At 29.8% G+C, this 17,594-nt stretch overlaps 1 protein-coding gene across 4 annotated transcripts in view; it reads right to left on the reverse strand.

The window, feature by feature from the left end:
• Nucleotides 1-17,594, reverse strand: part of LOC145334304 (phospholipid-transporting ATPase ABCA1-like) — a 107,420-nt gene that overhangs the window by 62,266 nt on the left and 27,560 nt on the right. For all 4 annotated transcript variants that reach the window (XM_080179708.1, XM_080179707.1, XM_080179706.1 and 1 more), the window contains exons 17-32: nt 13,807-13,865; nt 13,309-13,391; nt 12,798-12,854; nt 12,389-12,476; nt 11,533-11,608; nt 11,113-11,231; nt 7,997-8,059; nt 7,433-7,505; nt 7,139-7,198; nt 6,866-6,933; nt 6,354-6,457; nt 5,930-6,013; nt 5,218-5,311; nt 4,990-5,018; nt 4,586-4,660; nt 2,882-2,951 (exon numbers count right to left, since the gene is read on the reverse strand). In XM_080179708.1, the coding sequence (XP_080035834.1) occupies nt 2,882-2,951; nt 4,586-4,660; nt 4,990-5,018; nt 5,218-5,311; nt 5,930-6,013; nt 6,354-6,457; nt 6,866-6,933; nt 7,139-7,198; nt 7,433-7,505; nt 7,997-8,059; nt 11,113-11,231; nt 11,533-11,608; nt 12,389-12,476; nt 12,798-12,854; nt 13,309-13,391; nt 13,807-13,865 (1,202 nt within the window). The remainder of the gene's footprint in view (nt 1-2,881; nt 2,952-4,585; nt 4,661-4,989; nt 5,019-5,217; nt 5,312-5,929; nt 6,014-6,353; nt 6,458-6,865; nt 6,934-7,138; nt 7,199-7,432; nt 7,506-7,996; nt 8,060-11,112; nt 11,232-11,532; nt 11,609-12,388; nt 12,477-12,797; nt 12,855-13,308; nt 13,392-13,806; nt 13,866-17,594) is intronic.

A 17,594-nucleotide genomic window follows, 5' to 3' on the forward strand; every position in this document is an offset into this window, starting at 1 on the left:
CATTAGTTTGATTTTTTCCCGCTATGATTTTACGCTTTCAAACGCAATTTAAACTGAATTTTTTAAAGACATTTTGACTATAAAAAGGGGTGTTTTTATTGTAAAAATTTTATCAGTTACTGGCAGTCTAAGTTTCTGAAAAAGATAAGCACTTATTTTTGCTTCCAGACGACGTAATTTAATATTGAAATTTCTGGAACTTTTTTGTTATTGAATCTGAAGGCTTCAAATTTTGGGTATTGGGTCTACTTATAGCAGGCTTTAAGCAGTTAAAGTGGGGTATTTCTTGCAGGGTTCCTTTAAGAGCCCAAAAAAGATAAGGGCGCTGGAACTCGGCTAAAGAAATTTGAGGAATAAGTTTTCCAAAAACATTTTAAACATTGGTTATAGTGAAAATTCAAGATAAAAGATTTGTCTTGTATTTGTCAAAGTACGAATAAAAAATGTAAAATCTTCAAAATTTTTGTATAATGTGTTTTTAGCACTCAAAGTGTCCCAAAGATACAGAGTTAAATCTATGAAAGACTAGAAATGCCTGGATGTACCATCCAGGTTTAGATAAATTAGTGAAAATTATTGTTTCCTTTTTTTATAATACATTATTGGTATTGCATCTTATAGCTATTCTTTCATAGCGTAGTGGTATGATATGAGAGAATGGGGTACGAAGATCAGTGGTTCAATTATTGTTGTTAGAATAAACATATTTTATTTCCTTTAAAAAAAATTTAATTTTTTATTAAATAAATAAAATAAAACTAAAACTTATTTTGAAAAGTCACTTAAAATCTTTAAAAAAGCAATTTAAAAAAAAATGTTGCCAAGCCTCGAACCGACTTCCTTGGCCCTAAATATTCTAAAGAATATTTCTTTTTATGACATTGTAAACAATATCAGTAATTAATAAAATAAAACTAATTTTGAAGTCCCTTAATATATTTAAAAAGGTAATTAAAAAAAAAATTATCGCCAAGCCTCGAACCGACTTCCATGGCCCTAAATATTTTAAAGAATACTTTATACTAATTGTTTAAATTAACTGATCATTAAAGCTTTCCTCTTTAGCTCAGTGGATAAATTTTATTGTTAATATTTTATCCAAGCAGTCTGAAGCACCTAAGATCGAAACCTCTTCGGGTATTTAAAAAATATTTTTATCTGTATAGAGAGAGAAAGAGAAAGAAAGATATTGTTGTGTGGAGGGGGGGGGGGGGTAATTTTTTTCCAGAACGATTTCTCTTGGGTGGGTGGTGTTACCCTCTTCCAAAATAGTTAGAAACCTTCCCAGAACCTATGATAAGCTACCCTGTAAAGGAGAACCATATGGGTTCAGGGGTTAGCGAGATACTTTGTCACAAACAAACAGACAGACAAATAAACATTCTGTTACTTTATTATATGGATGATAGCTTTAATAGTTTATTATACATGCGGGCAATAGAACTGGAATTCTTGATAAGTTACTTGGGGGGTTTTGAACCGGCGACCTATAAGCTTTGAGGGATACTTAATATTATAGGAGGAAAGAGAGAGAGAGAGAGAAAGAAATTCGTAGGTTGCGTAATTTTCAATCATCAGCGACCGTTTAAACGGATATAAAAATCAAAAATTTATAAAGTAACAGGATATTTGTCTGTGTGTTTGTATGTTTGGAGGGTAGGGCGAGTAATATAATAGTTATTTAAAGCATCGTATTATTAACTATTATTATATAACACTGGCTTTAATCTGAAATGATTGTGCATTTTTATATTCATAGAAAACTGGATATAATAAGATGTTAAATATATTTTTCAGTCTGTTATGTTAAATAAAAAAATTTTTTTAAATGAATGTCACCACCTGGAGTCGATCTTGGATAGCCACGACCATAGCCTTACAACGTACCCCTATGCCACAAAAGCCGCATTAATATCAAACAAAAATTGGTCATGTTTTTACAACCCAAAACAAAATTAATAATGGGGATTAATCAACCCTTCTTTTTCTTCCATTGTTCTTTCCTTGAACTTTCCTTGAATATTAATATTTTTCTTCCATTGTCTTTTACCCTACTATTAATCTTTTTCTTCCATTTTCCAATCCCCGACTATTAATCTCTGAATATTAAGGGGATAGAAATTGAAATTATTATAATAGCTAAAACTATTACGCCGATATTAAATTACACCAAATTTTTGTTAAAAATATTGTTATAAGAGCTAAAAAAACGTTCCGCCGACATTTAAATACTCTTTTGTTTTAATTTAAATTAATCTAATAATTTTTACAAAGACGACATTATAAAAAAATCACGGAGGTTTCGTGAATTTCATTTTGGGAGGTGGGGGGAGACATAAGGAGGAAATAGGGAAGGAAGAACATATGAAGTGGGATGGATTTATAATAATAGTATAGTTTTTTTTACAAAAACTTAATTTTGATGTAAATTGTTAAAAGAATATCGTTTTTAGGATTATTATATGTGTATGTACATTAGATATAATGTTTTAAATAGTTTTAATTAATATTAGGTCAGTTTGAGCTTAATTTATACGAAACATTGCTAAATTTTAAATCTTTTATATGGGAAATTTTGTCCATGTACTTTTCGACCGAAACCACGAAATTCAAAAGTTGGGAGGTTTTGTGAGAAAAACTTCGAGGTTTCGTGAATCATACTATTTTTACTACCTTATCTATTTTTACTTCCAATCTTTGAAGTTGCATATAGCTTATGTATAGAATGTGTGACTTCTTATCTGGCTAACCCAGGTTCGAATCCCGTCCGAGAGGGCCACCGATTTTGTAAATGTTAAAAATTGGAAGATTTCATTAAATAAAAGTTGTCGCAAATATAGGTATTAAATAAAGCAATATTAAACAAATTCAATCTACTTACCTATCCTCAATGTAGCAAGGGTAGGGCATTTGTTTCAACGACATTCCAGGTAGATCACTCATATTACGGCCTAAAATATAATATTAAAATTAGTAGTTGCTGCTAAGTCAGACATGTGCATGGGAAACTATAACACAAATTGCATAATATAGGTGCAAAACCCGCAAAATCAGAGTTAAAAGTTAGGCGTCAAATTATGTTAGGCTCGCCTCTGAACCACACCTTGTCAAGCGTTAAAAATTGCACTTACTTAGATAAAGTAGACACAACTCATTTGAAAATTAGGACTTGCAGGCAATGGTTATGGTAGTCTATACGCAAGATGTTTGTTAAGAAAAGGATATACTGCTCATATCCTTGGCTTTTATATCTGACATTAGGGGAATGATTTTTATTTGTTTTGTTTAGACTTTTTCAAAGTGTTTGATTTTAAAATTTACAACAATGAAATGATAAATTTAAATGCGAAACTTTTTTTTATGATGTGCTCACTGCTCATCCGTCTTTATAAATTTTCGTGTATTCCTTTGGATTAAAATTCTAAATGTTAAGTTTGATTTATCAAGATAAGATTTAAAAGGGTTTCTTCAAATATCTTGAATTTAGTGCAATTGTACATAAAAATAAAAGCATATTGTTTCTCAATATCAAAACAGTTTCTACTCCATATACGTCACTACTCGTTTGATACATTTTCTAATATGTCTAGCTTGTAAACCTTATAATAAAGCTTAACCTACATATTGAATGTAAACATGTTAAACGAATTATTTATATCAATTATTCAAATTTGATTGACATTCAGCAATCTTGAATTTATCACAAAGTTGTAAGTTCAGTTAGAAATTTTAATCAATGCTGTTTCAAAAAACAATGCCTGTGCCCCTAGCATCTATGACTCAATTATCAAAACTGAGATTAGAGGGGAGGGGGGGGGGGGGGTAAAGAACTAAGACCTTAATCAGACTTTTAAAAAACTTCAAATAAAAACAAAGATTTTGAAGCACAGAAACAGAAGTTTACAAAGGGGGGAGGCGAATGTGCCACTTTTTGAAACCAAAAGTAAACGTGCATGATCTCAGCCCATAAAAGAGTTATAACTCTAAAATTCGGCACAGCAGTTGCTTTTTTGGAGAACAATATGGAACTGTGAAGAAACGGAAGCGGATCCGCCGCTCCCGCCGCAAACCGCCGAATTTTTTTTGCCTTTTTTCGCTGAATTTATTTTAATTGTCTATTATGACGAGAAAAGGCAAAAGAATTCGGCAGGAGACGGCGGGAGCGGCGGTTTCGCCGCCGTTTCTTCACAGTTCCATATTATTCAACACAAAAGCAACTGCTGTGCAGAATTTTAGAGCTGTAACTCTTTTATGGGCTGAGATCATGCACGTTTTACTTTTGGTTTCAAAAAGTGGCACATCCTCCTCCCCCCTTTATAATAAAGAAAAGGATTGAGTGAAACAACAGGAAATAAAAGTAAAATTGAGGTAAGGCTTAAGGTTGCTTTGTTCTACGTTATTTTATTCGTTGGCCTAAAACTTTGGGTAATTTAATTAGTTTTGGATTTGTTTTTCAACTTTTCAACCAATAATTTAAATTATGGATAATTTTTTTTTTTTTAACATTGAGAGTGTATATCAATGTATAGTCCATTGTCTCATCCCTAATATCCCTGAAAAGAATAGCTTCTCTATAAAAACCTACCTGTATGTATGTTAATGATAGCATGTTCAACCATATCTTGTAGGTAGGCAAATCCAAAGTAGAAATATTTCAAATCTGTTTTAAAGCATCATTATTTAAACAAGTAAAGACTACTTGGAAAGAGATTCCTATCAGCGTGTTTTTTCAAATATTGCAAGACTTGAAATTTTTAATGAATATGCATATTAGTTGTAGAAAGGTTTAAAATAATTTTTTAATAAAAAAAAGGGAAAACAATTATCTTTCCAAAAATGTTCCAAAACATTTTAAATTCATGTGACGTCCCTTATAATTAACCCTCACAATAAGAAAGTTAATAAAAGAAGTAACACAGAAATTTTACAGCAATAGATAAGACAGCAAACGGGGGGAAATTTAGTGGTAAAATAATAATAAAAGCTTTCCTATTCCAGGTCTTCTTCGAGGTCCAGCTCTGAAAAAAATATTTTTTTAAAATATGGATATAAAAAAAATATTTGAAAGTATCAATCCTTATTTTATAAGTATCAAAGCAATTATAGTACTAGAGTTATGACATGAGTTAGTCTATATTTTGTTTTAGTTTTTAAATCAAAATATCATACCTACTTAAGATAATTTATACCTATCAAATAATAAAAATAACAATTTACCTTGTAAGTCTGTCTTCCACCCTTTTGGTACTGTCCACCTTATCAGCATCTATTCTTATCTTATAGGTTACAAACTTAGGCAGCTTTTCAGCATCTAAAATAAATCAATTTGTAGGTATACATACTAAAAGCTTCGCCCCTAGAATCAAAGGGTTCTGAATTCGATTGGGGAAGCATGAAGAACCATTCCCATTTTCCAGACATTCATTTAGGAAATATGTTATACTAAGATCATGTAAAGAATTATGTGAAGCGAAGCTTCCTAAATAAAATGCAGTGTTTCGGAGCCGGAGCCGGGAGCCGCCATATTTTGCTGGAGCCGGAGCTGGAGCTGTATTTTTCTTTTAAAAACGGCTCCGGCTCCGGACTAAATAAATAAAGAGATTTTTTATAAATTATAATTTGGTAACTCTGTTTTTTCATGTGCAAATGCCCCTTTTAAGTTTTTCAAGTCCATTTTTATCAAAAATTGAACTTTTAAAACCTTCAAAAGTCAAAAATAGACCTGGGAGAAAAAAATATGTCGAGTTTTTCTTGATTTTAGATCGGAGCCGGAGCCGAAGCTGGAGCCAGAGCCGCACCAAAATCAAACGGCTCCGAAACACAGCTAAAATGGATACCTAAATTGGTTCTCTGGTTAATGAGATCTTAACGGATAGGCCTAACTTTTATAGAACGATTAGAGTGTATGTTTATCTGTCTATTCATTTACCTGGATCAAAGTCAACAAAAACAAGACCCGCCCAAAGTTGATTAGTATCAATCAGCTCCAAGCCTCGCTTCTCTAACTCGGTTTCTAAAAGAACAAATTATTTTAGATATACAGTTGGAGTCAAGGGGCGTTGTTGCCACGAAAGGGACTATACCAAAAAATTGTTGTATTGCAATGTTATATATTGAAACAAACAAAGTTAAAGTTATTGAAAAGAAAGAATCTTGTATTGAGAGATATAAGAGTAAATAAAAGGAAAACAAATGCAAACATTAGTGTAGGGGTAGAATAGATCTAACAATTAATTTTGATCTATCTATTCACGAGTCGCATAGGTACTAAAAACATTACTTCCCTTTTTAATGATTGTATCTAATCCTTATACAAGAGAACACTACTGATCAACACAATAACAACACTATACCTGTTATAACAGGTTCGAATTTGTCAATAAGAAAGCACTCCATGTATTCGGATATATTCGCCAGTATCTGGTCAGTTGAATCTAAACTCATCTCCCATGAGGCACTAAATTATATCAGAGGATTTCTTTAAATTTCTTGTCTTCACACCCACCACTACTTCTTTAAAAGCTATAACTAAATGAGACTCAACCTTTTCTTTTAAAAATTTAAGACTGAATATTTTAGCCCTACTGGAAGCTTTAACCCTTAAGGGCAAAATTTGAATTCTAAAGCTTAAAACTTAAGAGAATCGAAGAATACTCAAATTTGTAAGCTGACTGCTGAATAATTGTAGAAGTTATTTTGATGGCTCTACCTGATCGCGGACTCTTGAAGCTTAAAAATGTCAATTTAATCAACTCTAATTCTAAATCCCTTTTGATTAGCGGAATTAACTGTAATTTATAATGGCCCTGCTACTATTAGATGTTATTCTCCTAAATCAAAATTAATACAATATAATAAAATGTACCTAAAATTGCCATTGAAATAATCCTTCATCCTTCTCTGTACAGATACAGCTACAATTGGACTGTCCTCCTGATAGAAAAAATAATTCAATAAGCTGCTATTTTCATTCTATTTTTAACATTTTAGGGAAACTAAATTTTTGGGTCTAGATTTTTAAAAATTATTTATTCTTAACCTATACTCTAATTATGTTGTAGCAAACCCCGCCCTTCCAATTATGCACATTACACATATTACACTTGACATGACACAAGAATAAAATTTATTGTTACACCTGTTGTTCTAATGTTTGCAAAATTTCACTGAAAGTTCCATTTTCTTCTGTGAAGAATGTCTGAAAAATAACAAAAAATGATTAAAACAATATCTAAAATATTCTTAAATATATTAAAGTACAAGGTTCTGATTATAATACCAGTTTATTAATGAAGAGATAGAAAGTACAATTAAAGATTATATTTTTTTTAAACTGGGAAACAAGTTAAATGAAAAAGTTAATATAATCTAAAGACAAATTTTAATTCAAAATAGATAAATTAAAGGTTGCAAAACTACTCCAAAATACTACCTTAATGTTGGCCTGGTTTGACGGATTAAGCAGGTAGTTTCTTACTGGTCCAGCAATATTGTTTCTTAGTGTCCTAAAATAATATTTAAAATTATTTATCCTTATAAAAGTAACAGGAGTTCAGTTTGTTATAAGTGAATGATCTCGCTAACTGCGAGAATGATATGGTTCTCCTTAACTGTAATGCTTCTTATAGGTTCAGGAAAGTTTTTTTCATTTTAGGAATGTAAACCTCGAGAAAAATCACCCTAAAACATACCAAAGAATTTTTTCTTTTTAAAAACTAAAATTTAAAACAGTCATTTTGGTTTTCAAATTATACCACTCATAAAAGAAACTAAACCAAACCCCCTTGACCGGAAAAAACAAAATATGAATCCAAATGTTTAATTCTACTATATTTTCAAAGGCCATGCCGGGTTTCTATCCCTTGCAAGTTAAATTATATTTTCTGAACGGAAAAGATGCGTTTATCTATTTCACCGTTCACCGTTAAACATCTATAAGCCAACATACACCACTATGTTTAAAAGAGTAGCTTTGATACTTAATAGTTGTACTTACTTTAACCCGGCCTTCAGTTCATCAACTGGTTTAAATATCTCCGACACTATGCTGACAATCCGCCTAATAAAAACAAATACGATTAGAATTAGCTCTTATCGTCAATTTAGACATTAGAATTGTTCTATCGATTTTAAACTATACATGATGCATTGATGATTCCTGTAACAGTTAGATATAAATTAGTTAGCGTATCAATTCCCATTAATCAATTTAAACCCTGTTGTTTTTTTAACTATTTGACCACAATTTGTTATACGATTTAATTATCATATTCCTCTGACTCTTAAAATAATGATTTCTATGATGATTAGGCAATATCATAAGATTGAAAACATCACTTTATTAAAGTATTTAAGCAATAAATTTGAATCATCTGTCTATGTCTATTTGAATAAATGTATTTCTCTGTCCGTCTATCTATTATTATTTTTGTATGTCTAAAAGTATATCTGTCAATGCCTGTTTATCTTTTTTTATCTATCAACCTAAAAGTTTCTGTATTTGTACGTCAATCTGGCTATTTGGGCTTCTAAAAGTATGTCTGTCTGTGTACAATTTTTTCTAGCAAACTTGAATTTTATCATTATGTATGTATTGATGGTATGAAACTAAAATAAATTATAATAAAATTGGAGTAAATAAAATCTAAACTTTTCATATTTATAAAACTTTTATATAAGCAGTCGGGACGAAGTCTTTGATATTGAAAATTTTAAAACTCTTGGCTTATTCATTATTTTCACTTATTTGTCTATGATATTTATGCCAGTTGAAAAATAGTTTCTTTTCTTTGTTGATACTAATTGAAGCATAACACCGCAAGACTATTAAAAGACAAAATTATACAAATGCTCCGCTTATAGGGAGCGCAAGCTACTCTATAAGTTAAGTAATTTGATTGTTCCTTACCAACATAACAACATATTTAAAATGGAAGTGTTGACTTTCGGTAATGAAGGTAGAGCTGTTAAGTAATTAAAAGATATAAAGGCAGTGTGTAGAATCGTTTGTACGATTATTATAGTTTTTTTTTGTCAAATCTATTCGTTACTGACGTACGGACACCTCCTAAATGTAGTGTTGCACCTCTGTTCAAATCTGTGGGAGGGGAGGGTTAAAGAGAATAACTAAAGAGGGAAACAAAAATTCTCAGTAAAAATCAAATTTGTCATCGCCCTTATCTACTCTAAAAACTTTAACTTTAAAATGAAATTTTTTTCCTAGTTTTGAACTAAAATCTTATTCTAGTCGGCATTTCATAAATGCTATGTAGGTATCTAAACATTTACAAAGTGGGTAGACCAATTTTAATGTGCTTTTCAGGGAAGCTTTAAATCAACAAAGTAATCAACAATAATAATTTACAAGTTGATTTGGTCAAAAGTATATGCATATACAAAATACATATACAATTCAAATCATGGTATTTTAAAACTAAATGATTTTAGGTCTAACTATTTCTAAAAACCCTTTTATTAAACTAAGGATGTCTAAGGGGTGGGGGATAAAGGGGTAATTCCCCTAATCTTTCAAAAAATTTTTACTTTTATCCCCCCCCCCCCCTTAAATAAAAAATGAATTTATTTTTAAATTTTTACAACCACCCGCCCCCCCAAAAAATAAAAAAGGCTTGGGCGTCCTTGTTTATATTTTTAAGATTTTAAGAGTATGTTTGTGTATGATTTGAATAAAATTATGTATGATACATAATCATATCAAAAGAAAAACATTCCCCAAAATAAGTCAACATAAACTAAACATCACCAGATATTCTAAATCACGATAATTTTAAATATGTAATGAGTAGGAAGAAGAGGGCAATAATAAATAAATCTTCAAATATTTTACTAGCAATATTTATAAGCTTTTTAAAGGCCTAGATTTGTTTAAAAATAAATATTTTTTTCTCACTTTAAATTATTTTTGTATCTTATTAAACGCTACGCAAAGGTCAAGGTGATTTAAATTAAATCTTTAAAATTATTTTAAACAAATAACTAAATTACCCAAATATAGTATCTTTTGTACGTAAAACTATTCAATGAAAAACATAAATGTTTTAATTGATATCAATGTATAGTACAAACTATGGATATGATGATAGTTAAATTATTTCAAGCTTATATTTCCTTAAACATTCATGGGGCAATAAAATATTATGTTTATTATCGAAATCTGCACTGTTTAATAATGATAATATAGTCTAATTTAACCATTAATTTACTTTTTAAACCCTGTTTTTTTTTGTAAATATTATCAAAATTAAAATATAAAATTTTAATTAAATAATTAAAATATAAAATTTTAATTTAATCTTTGTCTACCATGTTTTATATTTTTCTCTTATAAATAAAATATGATCCCCTCAAAACGTAACCTGTCCCTACCCTATTTTTAGAATGTGATATCAATTCTGCAAAATTTTAAGAATTATCTTACAGTTACTATCACAAATATCACATGAGCAAAGTTTTACACAACCACAACAACAATAGCAAAAGTAGAAAATGGTGTGTGGTTAATTTATCGTTGTTAATTCAATTTTTTGACATCAAATGCAAAATATTGATAAAAAATTATTCGTTATTTTTCTCAATAAAGTGTAATTTCAATTATTTTAATTGAAATATGCCTTTTTAAAAGTCACTGACTGCTTTGTTGTGTTCTAAGCTTTAACTATTCAATTTATCTGATAATCATCTTAATAATGTTACATAAACATGATAAATGAAAAACTATGTGGTTTTGGGGGAACTTCTTCTTTTTGAACCAGAAATTAAATTTTTAATTCAAATGAAATCTAAATTAAATATTTACGACATGAGCATTTCAAAAAAAGGGGAATATAACGAAGGACGGTAAGGACAATGGCATTAAGGTCCCCTAAGTCTTTTATTTCAGTCATATTATGACAGTTCGTTACTCTCATAAATATTAATATTGTTTTTACCATTCATGAGATCTTAAAGGACGGACATAATTACAATCACAAAACATATACACATCCAGCTACTTGGTAATTAAGACATATAATTAAAATTCTTTAACAAATTATTTATGTTGTTAAATACAGGATCATAAATTTAATTTTATAAGTATGAAACTAAAAATACCTGGTAACTATGGTATCTGGCGTGAACAGGATTTTTCCTCTGATGAATGGTTTAACTTGATTCCAGAGAAATCTGACGCCCTGAGAATCTTCCAATGTCTCAAACAAATCATTGCAAGCCTGATATGCATAAAATAAAATAAGTTTTCATGAAAACGTATGCCTTGTATTGTAACAAGAATGATAATATACCAAAGTGACTCTAAGTTTTTCAAAATATTAAAACAGACTTAATCCTATTATATAAAGTAAGTTTTTTAAAAAGTAAGTTTATTATAAAGTTAATTCTCATCAGCCAGATAGTTTTCACAAACAAAATAAAAAGTTTATTTCGTATATCAGCAAAATAAACCGATTACATTAATAAAAAATAGGACGCAACTAAATTGTAATAAAGATGCCTTCATAAAATTAATTAAACCTGCGTGGTAGTATTATCATAAACATATTTTGCGGCATCGTCCTTCTTCTGTAATCTATCTCGTAGCTCATCAAATCTTAACAAAGAATAAAAAAGTTTTAGAATCTTATATAATACTAGCGATTACGCCTCTAGAGCCTTTTGTAACACTTAAGGGGGGGGGGGAGGCGGTTGTGAAGGCTTGTTTTCAAAGGACTATATCTCTTGGGAGGGTTGTGGTACCCTTCCCAATAGGGTTGGTAATCCGTATCCGAATCCAGGATCCAGAATCCGCCCAATTTTTGGCCAATTTTGGAATCCGAATCCGGAATCCGTTTTTTAATAGCGGATTCGGATTCTTAATTAGTAGGCTAAAATTAGCGTCTTAAGTTTTTTTCTTTCAACTCCCCCTTTTTGAAGGCAAAGATTATCATCATTATATATAAAATCTGGTTCGATTCTCGGAAGTGAATTATAGAGAACACCAAGAACATTAATTTTTGGGACGTGGCACTTAGTTTTTGATTTAATAAAAAAGCCTTTTAAAATATTGCTAGAATCCGGAATCCGCCATTTATTGGATTCCGGTCTAAAAATTTGACGGATTGCCATCCCAAATCCCACTGGACCTAAGAAAAGCTACATTTAAAGGAGAGCCATATCGGTCCTGTGGTAAGCGAGATCCTTCGCCAAAGAAAAAAAAATTACTACTTTATAAAATTAATAGGATTAGCGGCTACGCTCCTAAAAGCCTTTCGGGGCACTTATGGTCAAGGAGGGTGGGGGGAGTCGACCACCTCCCTTTTTTCGCCTTTCTTTGACCTTGGCTGAAACCTACGCGTCTGACAAAGAAGCAGTAAAAAAAGGATAAACTTACGGTGTAGCTGATCCACCGCTTGAAAAAGCTGAGAAAGAAACATCTTGACCACAAACAAGTTGTGATACTTTGGATAACAACCGTAACTCTAAAATGATTTTAGTAAGGTTTGATTTTTAATTCATACATTGTTTTGTCGGTCTATTATATTTGTCGGTCATGCTTTGAAAGGCATGAATCTTATCTTTCAAAGATTCTTGATTTTCTTTGAGTTTTTGCATAATTTCTCTCTTTATTTTCTTTGTTATCCAAACTGAACATCTGTTCTATTACTCACATTGTATGTTTGTCAATTTCATGATTATCTGTGCTTCGTTATACTACTTACTTATAGATGTAATACTCTAGTTGTTATGTTATTGACCAATATCAAATTCTACTCGTCCATAAAATCTGGCAACTTAATTACCTGTACTATTAGTCATTGGAGGTCCTTTGGGCAGGACAGCTTTAGGATCTGGCTTTTCTGTAACCAATTTTTATTCATACAATATAATCATATTTAAAATTAACATTTCTCTCTCAGGAATCAACAACAAAATTATTCTATATTAACCATTAGGCCTTTGATATTTGAAGGAAAAAAATGTCACTACAATTAATCTATAAATATTCATGTATAACCACACTACCTGGATCTTTCTGTTGGGGACCCATTGCGTCTGCTAGCAAATTGCTTTCTGCTTTTTTGTGACTTGGATGTGTTAATATTCCTGACGCTATTGATTGATTTTCAAAGAAACTAGGCACAGGGTCCTCGGGTTGGGTATATACAGTTATTTAACCCTTCCCTCTATATTGTTTTACTCTAATGTCACTACCACATATGTAATCTTGTTTTAAATAAAGCAAAGTCTTATCGGTTGCCATTTCTGAGATTTATTAGGACAAAACTTAGTTTAATATTTTGTATGATATTCCTGTGACTGTTTCTTCTCGTTCTGACAATTCCATAATATCGTCAAATATTGACTGAATTTCAGCTGCCAAGTTTTCAAAGTCCCTGAAATAAGTTATTTTTTGACAACCAAAAAATATCTGTTGATATCAAATATTCGATGTCAATGGTTTTATAGAATGAAGCAGTTGCATGTGCGGTAGGAGAGTGTCAAAACCTCCCAGAAATTTGAAATTAAGATTTTTGGTTGCATACCCCCCCAGGTGAATGCACAGTTATATGAGGCTTACAGAAGGCAACAGTATTGGATTGCTTTTTATTCTGTTAAGATTCTCATTGATAGATTCTCTCTTTTACGTATGTTTTACTTATTTCGTCAAAAAACTTTGCTAGCTTTGTAGAATGGACGATTGATTTATCTTTGTACGTATTTATCTTAAAGTACATATGATATACTTTGTTAACATACGAAGCTAAGCTTCATAGAGCAATATTGAATGTAAAATGTATATTTACTTACCTAAGTACTATTTTTACAGAGTCATATTTAGACAATTGAGTTAGAACATTTGTTGAAACCTAAATAGAAACATTTTTTAAAATTTGGTACTTAAGTTATCATTTGTTACTTGTTATTCTCGCAGCTAATATATACCTACAATCTGTCTATAATAGTTTCTTAAGAGGGACCTTCTACTTACTTATCTTCCAATCTGATGTAATATATGTTATTTATATCTGTATCTATAATTTGTTTATGCTACACTACTTATTTTCATTGCTTATTAAAAAAATTGGAGTGTTTTTACTCAAAGAGCACTGAACTGTTGAGCACTGAACCATCCCCACCACCTTTTTTATTAATTGAAAATAAGAGGAGCCCCCATACACGTGGTGCCCTAACCCACAACCCAATACTATAACCTAATCTAATCTGAAGTAATAAACAAAGAAGACTAGTTTATTACAAAAACAAGGTACTTTAATTTTTCGTGACATAAATGTGGAGGTTTTTTCTTGAGGTGCCATTTCCCTAGTTAAAACTTGGACCACTTAACAAATTTAAAGTTTGAGAATGCAGATTCAATTTGGATGGTGTGGTATAACTACCGACATGGAGTTATAAATGTAAGAATTCTATATTGACCAAAAAACACAAACGAAAATAAGTTGAAAGGGTGATGAATTAAGCTAGTGAAGTAAATTAAAGTAGAGATTTTTGTGCTTTACTTAAGATTTTTGAAATAATGACTTTAGGCACTTAGCAAAATTTTCTTTCAATTATTTCTATTTTTGTTTAAAAAAAATGTATTTTCTTTGTTAAAATATCCTCACAAAATTACAAATTCTATTTACCAGTAGTAAGACTAATAAAAAATTAAAGACAAAACAGTTTCACATCTTTTTTTAGTTGGGATATTTTCTTGTTATAAAAATTGTAAGTTTTGCAAGATTAACTTTCCATTAATGAATGCATAAAATCTTTTTTTTTATAAACAAGAACAAATTACCTAATAAATACTTGTTTACTAGCGGCTATACCCCATGCATTCAGGGTAGGGAATTGCAGTAATTAATTAACTTAAACAAACACCATTTCGGGACCTATGTGAAGCTTTTATAAAATGAAGAAATTGATCAATATTTAACGGACAACAAATAAACCTCACTAATACTTCTTATATGGCTATTCTTTCTTATTTGTAAATTTAACAACAACTATTAAAATTTCCTCTAATAACTGATACAAATATTAATATGGTTTGTAACTAACCAGACCCTAACGTACTGGAAAACGTATTAATTGAATACTTTATTTTTAAGCTGGGGTTTATATAATATCTTCTAACTTGTTCATCATTGAAATAAACAATATAGAAATATTGTGCAAATAAAGTTTTTTTGTCATTTTCCCACTTTTTTTACAGGTTTAAAATTCCTCCATATATTTTTAGTTATACAAAATATGTTACAAGGCCAAACGTAGAATGGCTTGAAAGCATTGCAGTGCTCAAAAAGTGTCCTTGATCTAACATAAACTATCTTATGCAAGAATTTATCATCAAATGTTAATTTTACTCCTCTGATTTCTTTTGTTCATGTTTTTACTTATTTCAAATGAAAAATAAGAGTTTTTATAAAATATTGAAGAGGCATCATGTTTTATATGAAAATAATCTTATGTTTTCGAGGCATGGGGGTATACATTGATTATTTGGTGTCCTAAAAAGGAAAATCCTTTTATTTTATGCACAGAGTAAGATCTCTGGTTTGAAGATGATCATTTAAGTTTTCATCTTTATGACAAATACAATTTATTCATATCAACATTCAATTTAAGTTGTAGTGCAACTACTCTATATCTTATCCAATGACATTAGGTTTATCCCAATGCCATATTGTTAGTGTATGTCTTAAGTCCATAAAAACATGCATAAGAAATACAACTTCAAATACTTCCAATATAATAAGTTAAGGCAACATAATCATAAGTAAAACGTTATTCTATTTTTGCTGTAATACTATTTTAATATCTTTACAACAACTCTACACATGAACTAAACACACTGATCCTTGTTATTTAAATTTTTGCAGCCTATGAGTGCCAGTGAAAAGAAAAACCATGACATGGCCTTCAACAAACTTGAAAATCTTTTATTTACAGTCTTTTTCTATGTATAAAAGTAGTTTGATGTGTTTGTTTTCTCACACAGCTTAACTGATAAATTGTATTTACAGACAAATCCAATAAACTACAGTATTAGAATGTGTTTTTTGTCTTGAAAGATATCTTATAACAGCTAGACAGGCAGACATTCAACAAAATTTAAAATTCTTTTATTTACAAGACTTATTCTACATATTAAGATAATTAATAATGATGCGCGTATTCTGAATAAACTCTTAAGAGCCTGGACTGAGGCATTCATCTCACAGATGTTAAATGTCTTTACAAACATATTTAACTCATTTACTGAAGTATTTTGTTGTCTGCATGCTCAGAAATAATCCAACTATTCTATCATTTATGACTGTACACGGTTGGACCCTCAGATGTCAAAACTTTATTTTAGTGTTTGGCCAAAATGACTTAGCAATTGTATCTGTAAGTACGTCTAATAACACCCTTTGCTATTTTTAAAATCCTAGAAAATTTTTTTTGCAAGAAAATTGCATAAATTCGCAACCTTTTTTAGAACCACTACATAACTCGAGTTTTAAACTTTTTATATAAAATCCTTTTTACAAAAAATATCAATAATTACTTAAAATTAAACCTGAAAGAAAAAAATTCTCATTACACGTGTTAATTTTCATGTTTTAGGTCTTTTTTTGAGGAAAACATAACTTCTCCTTTTTTGACAATAATATATTTTTTTAACAATTCAAAGTAAAATATAATAAAACTTAAACGATTTTTCTTGAATTATCAGTTGAAAATTTCATCAAACATGCAATTTAAGTGATGAAAATTTAATAAAATCATTTTTTGAATGTTTAGAATTACCAATTTTCTACATTTAAAACAAAATGTTAACAAAATTTAAAAACATTCTAACATATAACTTCAAAAATCAATAACATTTTATAAAAAGATGTTTCAAAAAATAAATCATTAAAAGGTATTAAAATGCATTTGAAATTACTTAAAATTAAAACGAGAACATCTTTTTACACTGTATTCTGTGAAATAGAGTTTAAATGACATGATTAGTGAATGAAATATTTCCTAAACTCATTAAGCCTTTTTGTGACTATATCAAAAATAATTTATTTTGTTTAATATTGTTTTTTTATTCAAATATTTGACAAAATTTTCCCTACGTCAATAAAATAAAGTCAGTTTTTTACTGTTTCCAGGTTTTTCTTTATAATTTTAAGAATTAAATATAATATAAATCTTCATTATCTTTTATTTGAATTATCATACACATTAAAATGTGAAGTATAAGCTAGAATAGCACTTTTTTCAACGAATATTTTAATGACATTATATCAAAATAATTCCTCTTAAATATCACACAACATATGATTGGGAAGTATAGCCATTTCTTGGAGGTATAATATTTACAAAAATACCATTAATTCTGTTTTTATCAGAAGTTAAAAAAATTGAACAATTCTAAAACAATGGTTGGCTGTCTAGATATTGAGAACACTAAGACTACGGCTCTGTTCTATTGAAATAACGTTGCAAAAAGAGGGGTTCTGAAAGTAATCTACCTAATTTTATTAAAAGAACCAACAAGTACTGTCAGTATCTTTTTTCTTGTAATCTAGCAGACAATCAAATCATAACACAATTTT

This window comes from Acartia tonsa, chromosome 12 (assembly GCF_053477335.1).
Source record: "Acartia tonsa isolate MP-2025a chromosome 12, ASM5347733v1, whole genome shotgun sequence".
Lineage (NCBI taxonomy): Eukaryota > Metazoa > Arthropoda > Copepoda > Calanoida > Acartiidae > Acartia > Acartia tonsa.